At 42.3% G+C, this 22,223-nt stretch overlaps 1 protein-coding gene across 2 annotated transcripts in view; it reads left to right on the forward strand.

Annotated features, from left to right (window-relative positions):
* Window positions 1-22,223, forward strand: part of PRKCQ (protein kinase C theta) — a 60,939-nt gene that overhangs the window by 35,571 nt on the left and 3,145 nt on the right. For both annotated transcript variants that reach the window (XM_082779053.1, XM_082779054.1), the window contains exons 12-17: window positions 353-531; window positions 2,983-3,156; window positions 12,436-12,527; window positions 14,857-14,919; window positions 18,408-18,546; window positions 21,739-21,927. In XM_082779053.1, coding sequence (XP_082635179.1) covers window positions 353-531; window positions 2,983-3,156; window positions 12,436-12,527; window positions 14,857-14,919; window positions 18,408-18,546; window positions 21,739-21,927 — 836 coding nt within the window. The remainder of the gene's footprint in view (window positions 1-352; window positions 532-2,982; window positions 3,157-12,435; window positions 12,528-14,856; window positions 14,920-18,407; window positions 18,547-21,738; window positions 21,928-22,223) is intronic.

Consider the following 22,223-nt stretch of genomic DNA (forward strand, 5'->3'; position numbering starts at 1 on the left):
AGAAACCATAACCCCATCATAACAGCAACCAGCAAGAAGGAATGAAGAACACAGGCTGCCAGAAATAAAGGGTTTGTTCATGTTTTGCTGCTATGAAGAAGAAAGACAGATGAAGAAGTTTGTAAAAAGGTAGTAATGCCACTGAAGAAGGTGGAGTTACACTGGAGTAAAATTTCCTCTGGAGAGAAGGCAATGTGAGAGCAGAGATATTCTGCTCACCTGACATGGCCACCACATTTACATGTGTTTGAAAAGACCTTTTTAAAATTCTGTTCAAAATACCTTGTAAGTATTCTGGGGATTTTCTCCTTACTTCCAGGGGTTTATTTGAATGCTTTGATGTGTGTTGCAGAGCCACAGGGCATCTCCTGGGAGATTCCAGTGGAGGGCACAGGGAAAGGAGAGTCTCTAACAGAACCAGACTTGGGAGGAGAGCAGCGCCAGATACAGCAAGAGGTCCAAGTGCAGCTAAAACTAACCATTGAAGATTTTGTTCTGCACAAAATGCTGGGGAAGGGCAGTTTTGGCAAGGTAAGCATTAAGAGACTGCAAAGCCACTGCACAGGTGTGCATATTGCTTGTTATGATACTAAATTATATGAGGTTTCAAGGTCACTTAGGGAAAAACAAACATCTCTATGCCCTCAAAGAACCATTGTTCCAGCATGACTGAGTCTTGAACCCAGTCTTCTGCTCACCCATTCCTCTGCCTGATTAGTTGCTCTCTCATGAGCACCCATGATAGGAGAGGAGAAAAATGACTCCTGTGCAGGTTGTTAGGCCCTGGGCATCCACAGAGAGCTGGTGAGAAAAGTCTTTTTGCTGTCCTCCCTCATACAGCTAATCTCACCAGTTTAGCCAAGCAGCCTTGGTGGGAGGCAGAAGCACGAGCCAGAAAGGTGAGTGGGGATCACCTCCCTTCTCCAGAGCAGCAGGTCCCAGCTGGGGACGCTGATTTCTCTTTCCCAGCTCTGATCTGTGCTGGAGCATAACACAAATTTCACAACAGCTAAGAATGTGTGTTTTTGAAACAAGAGCCACCTGTTTTCAGTAGTTTCATTAATCTTGATGAATGGTGGATTGTTCCTCCTTCTTGCAGATGTCCCCTGGAAGGAGACTCATGTTATTCAGTGCCAGCTCTGAGCTGCATGAAATAATTTCAGAGGGACTCTCCACTGTTTTCACATACAATAAGGAGAAAAAGAATCGTTATGTATCACATTGCTCAAATCCCAAACCTTTCCAAGGTGAAAGCTGCCTTAAAGAAGGCCTGCTTTTGGCTGCTGAGTTGGAGCAATTGCTGCAGCCAGTTCTTAAACTGGAGAGACATTTGCTGTGTTGGCTTTCCATACTTGAAAACACTTGGCATGTCTACATTTTGCACGTGAAGCAGAGCTGAGATATCTGAATTAGAGCTAAGTCACAATACCTCAAATTCCACAGCCTGAATTAACCTGGCCTCAAGATCATAGATGCGATAGAAGCATTTACATTGTGAGGAAGAGACTTCTATAAGTCATCTAGTCCAGCCTCCTGCCCAAAATAGGTCTCCTCAGATGAGATTACTCAGGAGCTTGTCTAGCTGAGTCCAGGACATCTCCACAAAAGCAGATTCTGCACCTTGCTTCAGACCCATGTGCTAACATGGACTCTCCAACATTGTAAGCATCTGTGTTTCTCTGCTATGCACCATGTGGGTGTGGAGAGGATGGGCTAGTTCGTGCCTTTCTGCAACAAACCTCACCCACAAGTTTCCTGTGTAGGTATCACTCCCGTTGCTCTGATCTATTTGGAGTGAGATTCACTTCCCCATAGAGGAGACAGGGTGTGCAAATCTCCACGCCTGAGGGATCTCTCCAGTTCTGCATGGACCTGGGGAGGTTGAGGGCCATACCCATGCGAGACCTCCCTTTGCATCAAGTCTAACATTACCTACCTCTGCCTTGGAAGTCACAGCACAAATCACACATGTTTTGTGCTCTCCAGTTTGCTTGGTAGAGCAGAGCCCTGCCCAGAAAGAAAGTTTAAAAGGGTCTCTGCAGCATCTGCACTGTTAGCATTTCTGGTCATTCACTGTAGGGAGGCTCTAGGTTCTGTCTACTGCTGCAAAGTGAAATAAATCAGTAGCCAAAAAGGCAAATAAAATCTTTGTCAAGGTTAAAAAGCATCTGAGCCTGCTCAGTAAATAGTGTGTCTCAGTGAATTTCAAAGGTCTCTCTGATGAATCTTAGATATTTATTCAGTCTATGGGAAACACTGTTGACAGGCTGTTGGCATCAAGGTCAGGACTGGTACTGCCTTCCAGCAGAGTCTACCTTGCTTTGTGGTCTCTAGAAATTCCTTTCCTGCTGTTTCACCTCTCAGTTTCCCTGCCACAGAAATTAGGCAGAGTAATGTCTCCCCTGTGGTGTGTTTTGCTCTTCTCAGAGAAGTCCTGCAGAAGCACAGGGGGCCTGTTTTTTCTGCTCAGACTTTCTGCTAACAGGGAGGAACTACTACTGGTGGACTCCAGTTTACACCTACTGAGGATCTGGTGCAGGGTATTTGCATTTCACATGTTGACAAAGCAATATTTTATGATTTGTTATTTAAAGTCAGAAAACAGGAAATGTACCTCATGAGGATTTGCATAAAGTTGGTTTCTGTCGTCAGAAGTGCTCTGCTCTCTGACAAGTCCTGTCCACATGAGCATGCAGCCCATGCTCTTGTAATTACCAAAACCTACTCATTCTTCCCCAGAGTCCAACTCCATAAAACTGTTCTGGATATGGGGAACAAGCACAAAAGCTACACAGTCTTAATAACTTAATCCAGACTTAAATATAAACCTTTTTAAGGTCTGCCCTCATTAATCCCTCATTTACCCATGCAAAATGTTCTGCTGAGTGCTGCATTTCAACCCATCTCACTCAGTTCCCATGGCTGTGTTGCCAGCTAAGAGAGAAGAATGTTGGTCTTTCTGAGCAGCTGTTTCTATCCTAGGTGTTTCTTGCTGAGCTGAAGAGCACAGACCAGTATTTTGCTGTGAAAGCCCTGAAGAAGGATGTGGTGCTGATGGATGATGATGTTGAATGCACGATGGTGGAGAAGAGAGTCCTCTCCTTAGCTTGGGAGCACCCGTTCCTGACTCATGTCTTCTGTACGTTCCAGACCAAGGTAAGATGAGGATCTGTCACCTTCCTCCATGAGCTGAGGACGCTTGGCTGAGATAAGAAAACGTGGTGAAGTGCTTAAATCTTCTAGATGTTAGGTAGTAGCTTGGACATGAAGTGGTGATAAGGGAAGGGATCTCCAGATTAACCACTCAGAAAGTGGCTCAAAAAATTTATTCTACATTCCCCATATTAACCTGGAGGAGAGGATTTTTGAGAATTATGGCATCCAAGGCTGATTGAGGCTGCTATGCAGAGACAAACTATTAAAATCTGCATCCTGGTACCCTGGCCAAGGATGTGCAAAGGCCACATCCACAGCCAGGGTACAGATGTGCCCACACTGGTGTTATCTGAACCTCTTGGACCATGAGGCAGAGGCATTATGCTGCAGTGATTAGTGTGGATCAGAGCTAGCTCAGGAAGCTCTGGTTATAGAGAATAAACATGCTGCCACTCACTTTGGGAATCTTCTTTGACCTCCGTTTCTGTTAAATTACATCAGATGCTTCCTAATTCATCCAGGACCACTGGCGATGAAGGCTGCAGTTCAGAGGGGCAGTATGAAGAATCTTCACCTGAAATGCCTCTTGATACTCCAAACCAAAATTGAAGTAGCATTTAAATAATGTATAAATCTGGCCTTAAATGACAATGAACCACTGATTATCTTTCCAGAGCCTTTTCTACAGCCAATCATCTTAGTGCTGAAGCACACACATTGGAATAGAAAAAAAAAAATGATGGAAGGAAATCTGAGAGACTGTTTGTCTGTCTAAGCTACCCAAACAACTCCTGATAGACGTTTGCTATCCCAGAGCTCAAATTCAGACCAACATCACTCTCACAAGGCTGCTTTTTCAGGGTTTTGCTAGGGTGCTCCCAGCTCTCACTCAGCCCCAGGATTTAGTGACACAAATTACTGCTGGGTGTGAGGTTAGGACCTGCTCAGCGAGCAGCTCACTGCTTCTGCAGGGTCAGGAGAAATATAACCTCTGCCATATACCCCAGTTGCCTAAGAGATGTGGCACCTGTTTAAAGACAGATTAAATTTATAACAGGGAATGTCTGGGAAATGCCGTAAGGGGTGTGACACCGAGCCCAGGCTTTTGTGTTTAACCCCTCCAGGGCTGTTGGTGAAGAGGACAGCAGGTCCCAGGAATTGATCCTTGCCTGGAGAGGAAAGGAATTAATTTTATTTTTTTTTCCTAGATTTTAGTGGAAAAATCAAATTGCCCAACAAAGCAAAGACAATCAAGACTTGATTAAAAATACAACATATTCACCACTATCACAGCTTTATGAGGGAATTATATTCCAGAGAGAATTGCTTGGGCTGATGGTAACCGCAGGTGCCCAAGGCGTGGCTGGCTGATACCAGTGGCTGATGCACAACCCTTGCGTGCAGCAACTGAGCCCTGTTGTCTGGCATCTGGCTTGGTGCAACCCCATTCTGGAGGACAGGTTAGGGTTGGATGTAGAATGGGCAACCTGCAGCTCTGTTTTTTGTTAAGCACTCCTGCAAAAGTCAATTTGACTCATGAGACCACAGCGAGAAGATGATGACCAAACAGGGTCAAGCCAGGAGCCAGGTGGGATTTTCTGACTGTTTGGGGAGGGCTGAGATGGGGCTGAATTGAGGAAAATCTTCAGGATGGAAAAGCATTGAGTGCCTGCAAAATTCGTGGGTGCCTTGTGATCTTTTCCCAAGTGATCTTTTCCTGCTCTTTCTCCTGGGCAGTGTCACAAAATTGCCCTCTTGACATATAGAAAGAATCTCCATCCATCTCATCCCGAGTCAACATTGCCACATTAAAAATATTGGATCTCTCCATTTTGCCCTCTAGTTCACAAACACAGAAGCTGGAAGGTGTCTGTCCAGGCCAAAGCTGCTCCGGGCTATGATTGATTTCTGGCTTACGTTTTTCTCCTCTGACCTTTGCAAACCAAGCAGTGCTCACTCAACACGTGAGAGTCATTCTGAGCAGGAGAGCTGTGACAAGCCATGGACTGTTTTTCACAGCTAAAGGAGAGCATGGTTCATTCGTAATATCTTTTGGAGCAATCATTTTAGAAGCCAGGGCAATGCTGTTTAAGGCCCATCTCTGGACTTTAATATCAAAAACTTCTTTTCTTTGGAAGGCTCCACTGGACAGATAAGTAGTTTCAAACAGAAATGCATGTGTCAGTGCCTTTCTGAACCCTCGGTGCTTTGGTTTGCAACATTTCTGAGCTGCTTTGGGTACTGAAGCCTCTGTAAAGGACAGTGAAAACAGGAAAAGTCCTACGCTGAAACAAGAGCCTCAGCAGTCCCTGTGTCCCCAGAGGGAGAAAAAAAAAAAAAAAAAAAGTCATATAATCTGTTGACAGTTCTCTGAGCTCTAGGTTGAGTTTCTTCCTGGCCTCGACCCAGGTAATCAGTGCATGCTCAAATATATAAAGCTTGACAGCCCTTCAGAGAAATTTTTTAGGCACCAGGCTCCTAATGCCCCTTTTTATTCCTACAGAGGTTGAGTGATCAGTGCTTTCAGAACTCAGAATACTTGTTGTGTTATGTTACATTAAAATAGATTCAAACACATGTTGTTGTTTTTTGTTTTTTCCAATCTGTTTTTGAACTTTTTTACTTTGCTTCAGTCGTCTTTGCATCCCGATATTCAGCTGACATAATTATATGGTGTGAATTTTAACAGCAAGCTCAGAGAGTTGTTCTGTTTTATTACATTTAAAGAGGCACCGTTATGTTAAAGAGAAAGAAAAGCATGTTTATAATTCTTCAATATCCCATAATGTTAATGTCTAAACACAGTGAATAGCACTCCAGTGCTTGCAACTTATTCTTCTTTTTACATTTCACTAACGCTCTGTGATAAGAATAGTCTTTCCCTTTTTGAAAGTCACTTTCATTTCTAACTGTTTCTTTACTTCATTGACCAGGCTTTTATTCACACTCTTCACCTAAATGCAAATTAAACCCATAGGTTTTTTGGCTGGTAGTACAAAATAGCAACATAAAAGACTATCTCAACCCAGAACATAAGTAATCTTTATTGTAATTTAGAAGCAAATGTTACAGAAACATTTCTATTCTGCTGTACTGGTATATTATATCTTTCCAAAATCCTAGTGGTGAGACATTTTCACATGCTCTGTTGTTTTAATATACTTCATACTGACTTTAAAATCTCTTACATTGTCAGGAGGGAGAAAAGGATTGTAAATAAAAGCGTGGTCTTAATTTACAAATTCTTAGACTTTGAAGTGTTTTACATGAGTATTTCCAGGGGGTTCTCATCAAAATGTCTCCTCAGACTAAATTATAATTCCTGCAAAATTTTCCAAGGGCAATTTTGTTTTTCTCCTCTCTTTGTCTTGTCATTAAAGAAACAGGGCTGAATTATCTGACATGAATCAAAGCATGTGGGTTTGGCCCATGTGTATATGAAACCCACTGGATGTTCATTCCCATCACCTGGCTGTGCCACAGACTCTCTGAGAAGTCCATATCACAAGATGAGATGTCCTGTGAGGTCAGACCGGATATCTTTCTAACCAGCATCCTGATTTTGTCATCGACCAGCAAGGAAGGCTGAAGAAGCACAGGGTTAGGCAGTGATTTTTCCCATGGAAAAAACATCCCCAGCTTTGGTGCTCAGCCATTTAAGAGACAAGATCTTGAAGGCTCAAGGTTTCTAAGTGTCCACCTTCCTGGTCCTTTGCTGGGGATAAGTCATCTTGGAAATTTCTGATTCAGATCTTGTAAGCCAAATTTTAGCCAGTTGATGGAAAAGCTGGGGAAAAAATAGGAAGTTTAGGGAGGCTTTGGGGATCTTGCAATCTGCAAAGCAGGCAGAAAAACTGGCAAGGTCTTGTTCGATCCCGGCCAGAATTTCAACGTGGTTCAGTAGAAATAGCAGCATCTCAGCAGAGCGTTGGGATTTCAACAAGATTCTGCCAAAGTACATGTGAGCATCTGTAATTATAACATCAAAAATCTGAAGTCTAAAAGACACTTCTAGGTGGTGTCTGCCTATATGGAGGGAACAGGTGGATTGTCTTGGCAAAGAAAAGAGGGGGGCAGCTCACAGACAGGGGCTTTTAAGTGATAGATGATCAATCTATTAAATATACACATTCTAATTGCCTTCCTGTTGCCCAGATCTAAGGTATTTCTGGTCCCAAAAGCATTCAGCTTTGACTGGGATTTCTAAAAGCCTGCAGTGTAGCTGCTCAGTTCTTTGTCCCAAAAAGAATCTTCTTCTTAAAATAAAAACATTATTTTTTCTCCCTATTTTTCAGCTGATAAAATATTCAGGGTTTCATGAAGTTTGCTACTTTTTGCTTAGCATTAGGTCTGGAAATTTTTTTATCCCCCTAATTTTCACAGAAATTTGTATTCAGACTGAGAAAATCAGTGTCTTTCCAAGTTCCCACCCTATACTGATAGGAGAAGCCACTTTCTCTTGCAAGACAGGGCTGACAGTGACTCAGTTTACCACTGCAGGTGATGTACTCTTTTTGCTCTGAGCCATGAAGAAGGGTCCTGGCATACAAGAACTTGAGTGATAGGAGTTATTGCCAGCCATGTCTGCACCCGTATGTATACCTATATATCTTTATATCTGTATATAAAGATATTCATATGCTTTATAGTAAGTAGATGGCCACATAAAACTAAGCATCCCAAATAGCAGTTTAGTGTACAGTCAAAAACGCTGGCAGTGCAGAAATTAGAACAAAAAAGGAATCATGAGACGAGGGACTGGACTGAATTATCTGACAGCTAAAAGAAATGCTGCCATCTCCAGAAGACAGACTGATACTACACAGGGAGAAAAAGAAGCAAAGTCTTTAGACCAGAGAACAAAATTAGACCTGGGGATGCTTTAATCTGTAACAATTTGGCGTTGCTAATCCAGATGATGAAAATAGCAAGGTCAATACCTCTCTTGGTCACCTACTAGCAAGGAGTGACCCTGAATTAACTGATCCTCGTGGGAGAAGGTGCGACGGGGAGCTTGTGCATTGCTCACTTTCCTACAGGATGGGATTCTGTGAATGAGACAGCAATGGTCACTGGGTGATGTGGTAGAGAAGGGCGGAGAGATTGTCATCATTTATCCCATGAAATAAAATAGATCCAAAGCATGGATGAGCACCCAGAGGATTGAATTGTTAGGGTGCTCCTCAGCGTGGTTGTAAGCAGTGATACCTATAAATCCAATGTGCAGGCACATTGTTCATGAACAGCATGGACTGGGGATTCAATAGGCATTTTGAATATGACTATTATGTTGCCTATTTAATTAAATCCCAGAGATTCAACCTATGCAGGACCTGCTTTTCTGCAGCACAGCATCACAACCTCTTCTGGTGTCCCCATCTCCCTGCAGCTTGCTGGGATGGGAGCCCAGGTCACAGCACCTCTTGGAGTCAGACATGGGGGGGTCCCAGGGCAGGGGAGAGACCACTCAGGAGGGCTGGGCTGAGCTGATGGAAAATGTAAGACAAGAAGCAGATGTAGGAGCTGCATCATGACAAACCTTTCTCTTGCAAGGGCCAATGTAATTCAATGGGCATGCAGTGGAGTTAGGGCACTTACTCTGCACTAAGGAGCCTTATCCGCAGGGTAAGGGTAATGCTACGCGGTCCTGAAACATTAATTATTCCAATATCCATCCTCCTGGGAGCCCTGGGAAGAAGAATTTTGCTCTGCAGTAAATGGTGTTAAATAGTATATTTGTATGTGTGCAAGTGCTTTCAAATGCAAAGAAAACAGAATCTGATAGTCCCCACAGAAAAGTGCTCTGGAGGGCTTCCAGCTGCTTTGAGGATTTTAAGAGCCTGTTCTAGGCTGTACCTTCAAAAGATCGATTTAAATGCTGCCTGCTTTGTACTCATTGTTTATAAAGTTGAAAGCGTTTCTGATGGTGACTATTCATTCTCACAGTTGCGTGCAGAACAGAAGCAGGTTGGTTTAACTCCTTCCCTGCCACGTCCTGGGGAGATCAGGCGGCTCCGCAGAGAGATCAGCTCAGCATGGGCACTGAGGGACTGACAGGTCAATAAATTGAATTTCTGCAGTAACCTGGTGGGGTGGAGTTCACCAGGGCACTGTGTTATTTTGCATTCAGGATGCATGCTTGTACATGTCTGTGTTGTATGGCTCTGTGTTGTATGGCACCATGTTGTAATTCTGTCTGCTGTAGGAGCAGAACTTCATCACCCCACAGAAGGGTTTGTCATGTTCCCTCTGGAGCAATGGAGAAGGTCCCTGGAAGGTGACCTACTTGTAAGGAATGATTGACACATTGATGTCCTCAAGGCAGCACCAACTATCCTGGAGCAGCACCCATTGTGTAGGAAATGTCCTTCCAGTCCGCCTTGAACTCTGGGGTTATAAAGGATGGCCCCAAACTCTGCTGTAAGAGCAGACTTGTTCTGTTCTACTGAGTTTGGAACAGTGGCCAGAAGTTTAACTTGAGTGTTTCTACCCAAGGATGCTCTCAAAGGGGGTCAGCAAGCTGTCCGTGGTCTGTCTGCAGGGCAGCCAACAAGGGTGAAGGGGGGGACTCCCCCCAAGGCTCCTTCAGAGCTTTGTAGGTCTCATTGCTGAGGGACAGCATTCATGTTTTCTTGCTGAGCACCCCTGACCTGGGGCCATCACAGGGGATACAGGCATCTTATCTTCTTGTCAATCTTGCCATCTCAGCTGCAACTTCAGATGTACCTTCTCAACCCACTCCCACCTGCTCTAGGCCCTAGCAGACTTCAGAGCCTTGTAGAAGCAGACTCAAGAAGGAGCCATCAGAAAACTTTCCCAGGACAAGAGGAAGTGTAGGTTGCAGCCTGTCTACAAACATGTCCTCCGTGCCATTCTAACCCTTTTTGCCCTCTAGCACACTTAATTTTTAAGTGGTTTCAAGCAAGTTTTTTTCCACTTCCTATTTTTAAGCTATTCGATGTCTCCATAGATCTCAGGCTTTGGTAGCTGTCTCTAGTAGTTCATTGCAGTTTGCACTGCTTAATTACATCTCTCATAACTGCATACTTAAGGTTGATCTCAAGCAGTTTTTCTCCATAGGCCATGCCAGACAATGGACCTTTGTAAGAAGCAAGGGCAACTTCCCATTTGAGGTTAAAAAACTCAGAGTTATGCCATCTTTCTTTTCAACAGCATTTAAGTAGCATCCCAGCACCCTATAGACCATGAACTTTAGTAGTAAGTATTCCTAAGTCAGGTTTGCAGTCTTCAGCTTCATATCTTTAGACAGTTCAGAGGCTGAGCTCCTATAATGATCTTTGAATGCCAATTAATCTGAGATGTTGTCCACTTTTTCTTTCCCATCATGGCAGAAGGATGTAATAAGAGTTCCCCGTTCAATTAAATGTGTGCATTAGATGGTTGCGCAAATCCATGAGCAAGCAGAGCATGACTCCTTGTTCTGCTAGGTGTGGACTACAATTTGTGCTTAAAGAGGGGGGATAAGATGTAGCCAAAGTCAATGAACCTCCCAGGAAAATAAAGGGTTTTTCTCCTTCCCAGTCCACTGAAGCTGAATCTGGCCCATCTGAAGACCCATGAGGTTCCTCCTGTCTCAGTGTCATCCATGCATCTTCTGGTTTGCTGTTAGCTAAACCTCATCATCTCGCTGTGTATCTTCACAACGAACACCAGTCAAATGTTTTAACTGGCTCCTGAACTCGTGTTTCCAAGATTTTTGCATTTCTGTACTAAATTACCCATCTTCATTTGGTCTCCTTACTTCCTTAAGCTGACTTATGTCCAAACACCTCTACAGATGCCAAACCTTCAAACTGAAAAACCTGCACCCAGTTATTTATTGGAAAAAAATGTGTATTCTTACCCTGGGAGACCAGCTCTGGCCCTGTGCTTGTCGGATGACAGGTGGGGTTTCCAGCCAGACTTCCATTTAAACAAGAGTACTGTAATTAAAAGGAGCTGGCTAAAGAAATTGCACAAATTAGAGCAGACAGCTGTTATTTGAAAAGAACAAACACTGTGTGTTTTGTTGTTGTTGTTTTGTTTTGTTTTAAATGGCCAGCTCTTGGCTTGCTGCCAGAGATGCTTACATTGGATTTTATGGATAAAAATCTTCCTTCAGCTGTTAAAAATATACGTGAAAATTCCCCCCCTGTCCTCCAAGTTGTGATGGGTGCTAGGCAACAAAAGGAGCATATTCATAAACTTTAGCGTAGCCTGGAGATAACTAACTTGAGATGTTTAATAAACAGAGAAAATACAGCATCCATTTTATTTTATTCATGCATTTTTGCACAGAAGCTGAGAGTAGTGAAATAGAAGTTTAAACTGGGAGCATCATAGCTCATTGCACAATACAGAGAATGGAGCTCTTCCTGCTTTATAGGTAAAGTGAGTGGTTTGAATAAAAAAAAAAAAAAAAATCTGATATCTCCCTGGTGGTGGAGGCAGTGAGGGGATCAATATGGCATACACCAAGGGCTGGAAGGGAGACCTAGGTGACACTTTCTGCTGTTTGTTTTCAGTTCAGAGATCCCCCCATTCCTCTTATGTACCAGAAAGAGAGTTTTCTGCTGTCCTGGTAGAATAGCTGATGGTTGCACGTGATTGGGAACAAGGACTGGATATTTTCTCAGTCTTCTTTGGCATGCAAGCACCCAACAAGAATGCAGAAGAATGAGTAATTAATGAGTATTCCTATTGGCACGTAAAATCCTGCCTTATTAATAGAGCAGCTCCCAGGCTTAAAATCAAACAGAACAGGTTGCTGCATTTGGCCAGTGTCTCTGGTAACTTGAAAAGGGGCAAACCCATGTTCGCCCATAAAAGATGTATGGGAATGCAGGTTATACCAGCCTGAGTTCACTCCACTGAATGGATGATGATCAGGGCTGGGACCAGAGGATTTGCTGGGATTTGCTTCTGCCTAGTCCCCCAGTAAACCTGTCCCTCTGTCCTTCCATTAAACAAGCACTGTAGAGTCACTCGTCCCCTTTTAGGGACCGTTGAGCTCTGCTGGTAAAAAGCAATGGCACCAGCTAGTTATTAAGTGGATTCACAATGTTTGCTAATGCTAATTATACAAATTAAAGCACAGAGGGTGAGTATAGGCTTGGAGAACAAAGAACAAAAATGAGGAATTTGTAGAAGAAACTGCTTTCTCTCCAAAACCCTGGCTGTAATCTTTTCCTTCCTCTTTTTGAGTGATTTCTGGGTGTTCTTTTTCAACTTTATTTCCCCCTTCCCCACCCCTAATGTTCATCTTGTCTTATTCTCTAGGAAAATCTCTTCTTTGTGATGGAGTATCTCAATGGAGGAGACCTCATGTTCCATATCCAGAATTGTCATAAGTTCGACCTTCCCAGAGCCACGTAAGATGTTATGATTACCTTTTGGCTTGCAGCTCTCACACATGGTAGAAGCAAAGGTGGCAGCTGGGGACACCAGGGCTCTTAGTTTTATTCCCAGCTCCGCTACTGTGAGGGTAACATTGGGCACATCCCTTAACTTCTCTGTGCCTTACCCTCCTCTTCAAAGTGCTCTCAAGTGGATTTCAGCATGGAAACAGAACCACTTCCAATCCCAGCTCTCTCCAAAACAAACAAAACACACACACAGGTCATCACCCCAACTCACTGGCTGACTTGGAGCAAGTCACTTCCTCTCCCTGTCATCTTTCCCCTCCCACAGAAGGCTTTTTAGAGCATATCCACGCAGTTCATTGCAGTCAAATGTGAACTCGCTTTGCATTCTTGGTCAACCAGGGAAGCTATTTCTGTCTGGAAGCATTACAGATGCTGCTACACCCTCGTCAGCATTACATTTGGCTGTAGTCTCATCCTTTAGCTTACAAAGAAAGGGCCTCCTTCCAGCATGTGAATTGGCTCCCATAGCTTGTGCTAACCTCAGAATATTCCCCCAAACACTTGCTTACAGCCAAGAGCTGGGCTGAATGGAAGCTGTGCCTTAGGCTGCTTTGCTTGCTGGATCAGTGCCTTTCACAGGGGGGCTCTTCACCTGAAATCTTACCTCTGAAAGTGCCTAGAGTGTCTATAAACAGCCCTGAGCATGCCTAAGATCTTATTTAGATGGCCCATGGATGAGGTTCATGCTAAAGCAACCTACAGGTGCCTGCTTTGAATTACAGCAGCCCTGGGGTTGCTCTACAATTGCGCTCATTGAATTCTTGCTCAGCCCAGCACCGGAGGCCCCAGAAATGACATTGTGCACCTAACCTCCACCCTGGCTTTGCCACCATCAAAGAAATCCCACAGGTGCATTTTCAGCCATCTCAACCTCTTGTTCTTTACAACACCACTTCAAATGAGGTTCACAGTCCAGTGATCAGAGGCAAAGCTCTTGTTTGTTAGAAGTAATAGAATACGTTCGTTTTTCCTTTTAAGGTTTGAGTCAAAAAAAAAAAAAAAAAAAAAAAAAGATCAAGGCTTATCAAAACTGCAAAGGTAAATTCAAATCAAAAATTAATACACCAAAAGAGAATTAAAAATGTATTTAGCTCTGTTGAAAGTAAATAGAAGAATTCAAATACATGAAAGGTGTTTTTAATCCTTCTGCGAACAAAAGGTATTTGAAAAGTCAACACTGAAACCACTATAAGAATTAATTCTTATTTGATAATTAAAAAAAAAAAAAAATCATTTAAATCAGTGTTTAATTTGCTGGGTGTTTTCTTTTCCAAAAGCATGTGAATGTTCAGAATTAAGCCCTCAGGCCAATGCACTGAAGACTGGTGAAGCAAAGGATACAAATACCTGGGGGATATGACCTGTGGTTACATTCCCTTCTGGGCAGAGTGCTTTCATTATGCAGTGATGCTTCAGCTTTATGCTGCCTCTGCAGCAGGACGTGTTTTTGTCCTTTAGGCAGAAATGTGTTAAGAACAAAGTTCTAAAACTCCAAAAGACTCCACAGAAAGGCCACTGATTTGCTAGCTTATCCACATCTTGAATAAAATTTCAAAAGCAAGTCATTAATCTGGGCAGTGAAGAGATCTGTGTGACCAGCTGAGGAGCTTGTTGTCCCCAAGCCCAGATGTCCTCCTGCCTGTCCCCGTGCTGGCACTACTCAACTCTTTGTGCAGCAGCCACTGAACACAGCTGTTTTCACCTGCCTTTTTGAGTTCTGAAACATTGACTATAAGTCTGATGCAGTCTGGTACATTGTTGTAAATCACTGATTTACATGAAATATGTAAATAAGGGAGAGGCAGAAACCACCCACTCTTCCTTCCTTGCTACAGGAACCATATCTTGAGGCAAGGCAGGGTACAGAGTTGGAGCTGGGTAATGGGTTTTTTTGCTTCACTTATGACCTGGAGGCATCCTCAGGCACTTAAGGACATGTCCTCAGAAACTGTTAGATATCAGAAAATGACAGCTAGCCATGTTTTGTTGTCTCCGAAGCCCCAAAAACTAGTAGGCTTCAAATCCCTGCCATTTGCCAGAGTGGTTTCAGTACTGGTATGAGTACTGGCTACGTGGAGTGCTTTTGGGAATTCCACATTGTCCATTGGTTACTTGTAAACTCCAGTTACTCTAAGCCTTCTGGAGACACTCCAAACTTACTGGGGACTTAATGAAATTTTGGCTCCTGTGAAGGCAAAGTTTCCATCTTTTGGGGGTCTAGTTGAAAGCAGCTGTTGGAAAGCAACCGTCCTAACTTGTTCTTTCTGTCACTCAGGTTCTATGCTGCTGAAATCATATGTGGGCTGCAGTTCCTCCATTCAAAGGGCATAATATACAGGTAATTTTACTCCTCATTGTCCGATATGTTAAACCTTTCTTACACTTACTGGCATCACACTTCTATGCAGATTCACTTTTGAAGATGGCCTGCTGTTTTCTTTTGAAGAGATGGCTCAGAAAAAGGCAGCTTCGAGCCCTTCTGAGGAATTCAGTCCTATTTCAGTTAACATTAAAGCAAACTCTTTGATGCATTTACACCAAGTCTTTCACAGAGCACTCAGAATAAGCACACAGTTTAATCTTTCCATGGATGAAGATATATAAGGTTAAGCTAACCATGAGAAATGTGGTATTTCTGCTGTGTAGCTTACCCTGGAACAGTGGTGAAAAGGTCAGCTCAGGTAACAGCAATAGGGAGACAGCAATACCTTAATTTTGGGGTTATCTGCACAGCCCCATGGGATCCATCTTATCATCATGACTCTGAGCTAATCACCTAAGCCTTTCTTGTAGTAAGTAAAGTAAACAGAGAAAAATCATGGTTTTTAGGTACTAGTTCATCCAACCTGTATTAGAGTGTCCATGAGAAGTGGACTTTCTATCAGTGGGCTCTGTAGAGAGCAGATGGATACTAGGTCAGGTACTAAAGGCAGCCGCACTCAGGCAGAAGAATCTTCTCCCAGATTTCCAAAACTGGGAGGAACTTACTCCATGATGCATCAGCCTGCTTAATCCTACAGAGGAAAAGTCTTCTACTGTAAAATTGTGCATTCCATTTTCTTCTTTACCTCCTTAAGAGCTTGGAAGTTATACATGAATGTTTTGATCTAATACACAAAAGTTGTGGTTAAGACCTGCATGAAAGGCCAAGGGACAAGATGAAAGCAGGAGGGGCTGCAGATATCAGGAAATGGTCTGTTTTCTGAGAGAAACTGAATTTCTGGGGAACACTCATCTAACTCATCTTCTTGGCAACCATTAGTTACTACACTGCAGCATTTTGTGGAAGAGGGAATTAAATATCTTGTCACAAGCACATGAGAAAGTTCACTAAAGCAATGTTTGCTGAAACCAAAATGAGCTTATTTCAATGTTTGTCACATAGCACGAACATTAGAAAAATGCTAAAAGTGAATGGCTTGTTTACAATTCACTCTCCCATTAAACTCAAGCTTTGATTCATATAAACTCTCATTATTCATTATTAGTGCTCATGTGAGAGCTGTTTATTGACCAGTGAGGGTGACTGCATAAACATGAGATCAATATCAATAACATTAAGCCAGGATGGTCTCTGGAGTCTCAGCATTTTGTGAAGTGCCCAAACCACTTAGCCGAGTCTGCTGTTCTTACTTAGACTTCTTAAAAAAGTTGATTAAAAATATCTACAGGATGTTTTGAATTCGTGATAGCACTGTTAAAGCTGGCTTTTTGCTTGTAACTCACATTTTTATTTGAAACTGCTACACCAGTAGTGTGCCAGGTTTGGAGGCCCATTTTCCCATGAAACAAGAGATTGTGAGAGTCTGGAGCCATAGACTGTGCAGGGAAGTGGGGGCAAAATGGGATAGCTAGACATGTTGGTACAAAGAAATAGCTTATTCCTAGGAGTCAGTGTGACTTTGCTCTGGACATCAGGCTTTGATAGGAAATATCTGACCAGTCCTACTCCTTTTTCCTTTTTCCTTTTTCCTTTTTCCTTTTTTCTTTCTTTTTTTTTTTTTTCCTGAAAGCAATAACCACAAGGTCACTTGAGAACTCACAGCCATCAGTATCTCAGTCAGAGCTAACTAAGCATTTAGAAAAGTGAATAGAAATCATTTCTGAAACTACATCACTTGTGATGTAGTAAGAATAACGAATCCAGCTGTTCTGTCTCATGCACCCATGTCTGGAAATGTTGGCTTAAATTTTAATGAATGAGCCGAGGCATTTTTGGCAGAAAATCCAATCCCTGGAGCCAATGAGTTTGAGACTCATCAAAATAATGAAAGCGAACTGTAGGTGATGGGTTTTTTGTTTTGCTTCAAACTACCAGATGAATAAAAGCAGTGCTGGCAGCCAGAGATTGATCTCAATGGTGTAACTAGAATAAGTCATTCCAGCTGGAAATTGTGACAACATGAGTGTCTGCCACTTGGAAAGCAAATGTCTTGGTTGTCTCTATATTTCTTTTTGATTGATGACTCCTACTTTTTATTTGGCTGTATTCTAGCAGCAACGAACTATTGCCCCATGACAAGTTTTGTAGACACTACAAAGGAGCTTTGCAGAGGGAGGATGAAGAGACACCTTTCCCACAATTGTAGGTGACTGAGGAAAATCAAGTATTAGAAGTGATCTTCTCTGAGAGAGTCAAATGGTCAAGGCCATTTCTGAGAAAAAAAAAAATACATTTATATATATATGTATGTGTAAAACTGTTGTCACCAGGAGTGTGGCTATATAGCAGCCTCATAGTAAGGACTCTTGCCTGAGATGTGGAAAATGTGAATCAGCAGATGTTAGAAAAGACCAGTTGTTACCTCAGCTGTGCACAAATCCAGTTGTTTTATCTGGGTGCTCAGGGAGCCTTGAGAGAGAGCAGTGACTGAGAGTTCAGGCAGTGCAAGAACATGGGTGCTCCAAGACCAGGTATGCAAATTCTACCTACATCCCAGGTGAGGTGGAGCATCACTGATCCAGGCATCTCCCTGAATCATTGTTACAATGAAAATCAAAATGTTTAGGCAAGATGCAAAAGTCTAACACAGAAGCTATGCCAGCCTTCCTTTCTTTATGCCTTTTTCTTTATTTCTTTACATTATTTTCTATCCTTTCAGAAGTTATTCCCACATGGAGAGACCCTTTTGTTCTCTGTAAATGACCAAGATTCATCAGCTCACTTGCTTTTATTTCTTTCTTTTTATATTCACTTATTATTTTTTTCTCCCTTTCTGGGATCTTTTCGTCCCACTGCAGCTCTCAGAGCATAAAGCCTCTGACAGAAGCCTGGCAGCTATGTGTGAAGGGCTTGTAAATCCCTGGGGTTCAGGCAGTACAGCCCGCAAGTGAAAAGTTGCTGGATGTTCTGCTGATGTCCAGGGTTGTTCTTACCATGCAAGGCTCGCAGGTCCTTACCTCTTCCAACATTTGTACAGCCTGCACTGGGAGGAAAAGCTGGCAGCAACTTCAGAGGCAGTATTGAAGCTCCCAGGAAAGGGGGGAGTGAGAACTAGCCAGTCCCTTCTTGCTCCCCTTCTCCGGGCAGTGTTAGAAGAGAAGCATCAACCTGGACAAAGCATTTTTAGCTTCACTATTCTTCATCCTCCAAGGAGAGATGCAAATATCTTGGGTAAAGTTAGATAAAGCAAATGAGTCAGTGCTCATACAGGAGGAAGAGGAATTTTGAACTTCTAGAGATAGCAGCTCATCCTCTAGCCCTCAGCCTTCTTTTGTAATTGGATCATGTAGGCAATTAGTGAATTAATGAGTGTATTCTGCTAAAATCACTTGCATGGCTCTGTAACACTTTAAAAGAAGGGATTCCTTTCTCTTCTTCCACAGAGACTTGAAGCTAGACAACGTCCTCTTGGACAATGAGGGGCACATCAAAATTGCTGACTTTGGGATGTGTAAGGAGAACATGTTTGGAGATGCTAAGACAAGTACTTTCTGTGGGACTCCTGACTATATCGCTCCGGAGGTAGGTGCTGGATCCAGGGAGGTCAGCAAGCTGTTGTGGGACAGAGAACTCATCTTCAGACTTGGTTGTTGGTCAGTGGTGGTGGGGCATGCAAAAAGCAATAACCTGCTTGTGAATGGTTTCAGGCTAGAAACCTTATTTTAGTTTGACTCCACAAGCTGCCTCCAGGTGAAGGAGACCCTAAAACTTGAGGTGATGTGGCTGTGTCAGGGTCAGGCCATGCTTGAGTTAATGAGTGCAAGGCAGAGCTCACAGCTCGAGTTAAGGGCCTGCTCTGCCCTCTTGACTCAGGATATTTGTGCTACACTTGAAGTACTGCCCTCTGAGGCTGGGGTTTGCTTGGAGACAGTCTACAAGGTCTGTGCATTGCAGACATATCAACAGGTGCTCTTCTTCTTCCCCAGCTGATACACTTGGTGGAGAAAAGCTGAAGCTGGCCTTCATGTGTCCCTGTAATAAAGCTGGATGGTCACAGACACCAGACTTCAGTTTTCCCACAGGATCCCCTGCCCTTCCCCTTATTTTTTCAGGTTTCCCACACAGAAGTTAGCTCTTATTTTCTTTTTCTAGCAAATGTAGATTTTTTGGTCTAGATCCATTCAGAAAAGAACAAACTCCCTTAACCTGTTGAGTTCAAGTAATGACAGCTCTCACTGTGGAGAGACTTTGACTAATTAGATGGCAAACTGAGGCCAAAGAAGACATTATTCATCCTGGAGGAAAACTAAGAGTCATCCATGCATCATGTTCGACATCACTCTGAAATCCATTTATTTGCCTTTCAAGCTCCCATTTCATGATTTCATGATGGATATCAGTACTTTCCAAAAGGCTTTTAAAGCTCTTGTTTTTTTCCCCTTCTCTATAATTCATTGATCATTTAGTGTGCACCAAAGGCCTTGATTCTGATCTAAGTTACACCACTGCTGACACGGGGGCAGGTCTCTTCAGTAATTGGATTTGTATTGCCTGAGAACAGGTGTATGTGTGCTCTGCCATCAAGTTGCAATTGTCTTTTATTCCATTTCAAAATGCTTTTATTAAATTAAAAAAAAAAAAAACTATATTTTTTCTGATCCTAAAAGAGAGCTGAGTGATAATCCATTATCTGTGATTTTACTTTATAGGTGAGAGCGAGTTGAAAATAGCTCAAAGGTTTTATTTCTGTGCTATCATTTATTTTAGAGATTCAACGAGTGCATATAAAACATTTTACCTCCAAATTGAAAGAACTGCTAGAGTTTATGGATCACCTCTCCTGCCAGAGGTTGAAGCCATGGACTTCTTGTCAGTATTTCAATGTGGCTGCTAGCACTGTAATTTGTTGCAGGCACAGCACCTTGGCTACAGCTGTGCAAATACAGGGATTTGGGGTCACCAGGCAAGAAATTTTTTATCTCAAAAATGTTTGACAAAAAAAAAAAAAAAGAGTTAAATTAAATTTCTAGAGTTCATTTTTTTTAGAGAACACAAAACTAATAATTTTTTTTCCTTGACTAACATAAATAATTTAATTTAGTTTTCCAGACACTTTAAACTTTGAAAAGTAAGGCCTTATAAAAGAAATGTGTCTTTTCAGGAGGAAAGGCTTAGATGATTTTGTTTATTAGCAGCCCAAAAGAAATGTATTAGGGAGACTTGCTGCTTCCCTTTTTTCACTCTGGATGAAACATATTGTTTATATTGCCTCTTCTGTTCAAATAGGGTTTTTGTTTGTTTGTTTGTTTGTTCTGCTTTATTTTTTCGGCATTTTTTCTCTTTTTGAATTTTGGAGACAGATGTGTTAACCATGAACACTCTACATCAGCTTGGACCTTCTGATATTAAGGTCCTGCTTTGCTAGATGCCACAGGTACATCAGAGGGGGATACTTTTCACATTAGGTGAGAAAATTCATCTAAAAATGAAGCATCAAATGGCACTTTATAGCACGGTAGGAGGGCTAGCTTTGCCAGAAGCCAGGTCATCCCTTCCTACCTTAGATATGTAAGTCAGATAAATCACCATTTTTCCTCCATTGACTGTAGAAAGACTCTGGATAACTAGCTTAATAATAAGACAACTAACTTTTAGGAAATAAGATGAATCCAGACCCAAGTGGCAAACTCTGCCCTAAAGCATTTAGAAGCAATGAAGACAAGGTACGAAATCACTTTAAAATAACTCAGACAAGCCTACAATACCTCAGAGCCAGGAGTAAAGATTCTCTAAATCACAATTTTTATCAGCAATTTAATATACACTAGTTTAGATAATTGCTTTCACTGGTGTTATGCCATGCTCATGGCTTGCTACTGATACCTACACTGTAATCATAGTATAGAGGATGGTGATGCGACCGGGCTGTGGGTGCAAAAGCAAAGATCGTGGCTTAAAATAACCTATTTTAAGGTTATTTCAAGCTCTATTCAAGCTCTAAAACTGCAATAAGGATCCTAGACATCATAGTCTTCACATGTATCTTTAGACATCTGCAATGAAATTATCTATATATGAGCAAGTTGTCCAGATTCCTTAATAACTGAAGGAGATGAACAGAGGGTTACATTTTACAGCAGGTAGATATTTAGCTGGATGTCTAAAATTTGCATAATTTTCTTATCTGCGTACCATATATCTAAAGAGAGATTAGATGAATTTAGCTCTTCCAGAGAGAAGTCTGAAAGTTTGGTGGTATCTGGCCAAGTTTGCAGGGGAAGAAAATGACAGATCTGTTCTTTGGGGAGGTCATTACCCCAACCGACCTGTCCTGGTCACAGTACACTGGATATAACCTTCATTTTATAACTGTCACAGAAAAGCACAACTCAATGGACTGACTGAAGGCAAACTCTCATTGCTCTACTTGTAACTCAGTTCTAACATTTGATTTCTGTCTTCTTTTCCCATCCCTTTGGCCTAAATAAAAGCTACCTAAAGTTCCATCTCCCTGCTTAGCACATAGTTTATTCTTCACCAAACTGACAATTGCATGGTAAGCTGTTTGAAATTCCTTTTGTTGAAATTGAAACCTCTTGGCAGACCTCTACTGGCAGATACTCTGGCTCAGGGATCAGGTAGGGGAGAACACCTCTGCCATCACATTCAGTACAAAGCAGCTTTTGAAGGGTCAGGGCCTGACCACCGTTCTGAAGATGAAATACTGATGACAGACATTTTGTGTCTGTCTTTTCCACTCCTCTCTTTGGGCAGATATTGCTGGGGCAGAAGTACAACACCTCCGTTGACTGGTGGTCCTTTGGTGTCCTTCTGTATGAGATGCTTATTGGCCAATCTCCTTTCCATGGCCAAGATGAAGAGGAGCTTTTCCAGTCTATCCGTATGGATAACCCATTCTATCCTCGCTGGCTTGACAAGGATGCAAAGGACATTTTGGTGAAGGTAAGAATTACCATACGTCAAATAAAAGTTTTTTTGACAGAAATGTCATCTTTGGCTTGTATATCTCCGTCTGTTTTTCAGAGAAACAGCTTTAGTATGATAGGGGCAGTGAGAGTCACTTTCTCTTTCTTGTTTGGGGACCTCAAAGCCTATCCAGACAAAAGCTTTCAAATGCAATACAGAGATTTCAGCTATGTAGTTGTATGCTTGCACACTCAGACACATATGTTGTTATTATCACTACATCAAATCTGTACTCTCTCTCTTAAGAAGATAAAATACAGCCAGATCTTGGC

This window comes from Aythya marila, assembly GCF_965140915.1.
Source record: "Aythya marila genome assembly, chromosome: 1".
NCBI lineage: Eukaryota > Metazoa > Chordata > Aves > Anseriformes > Anatidae > Aythya > Aythya marila.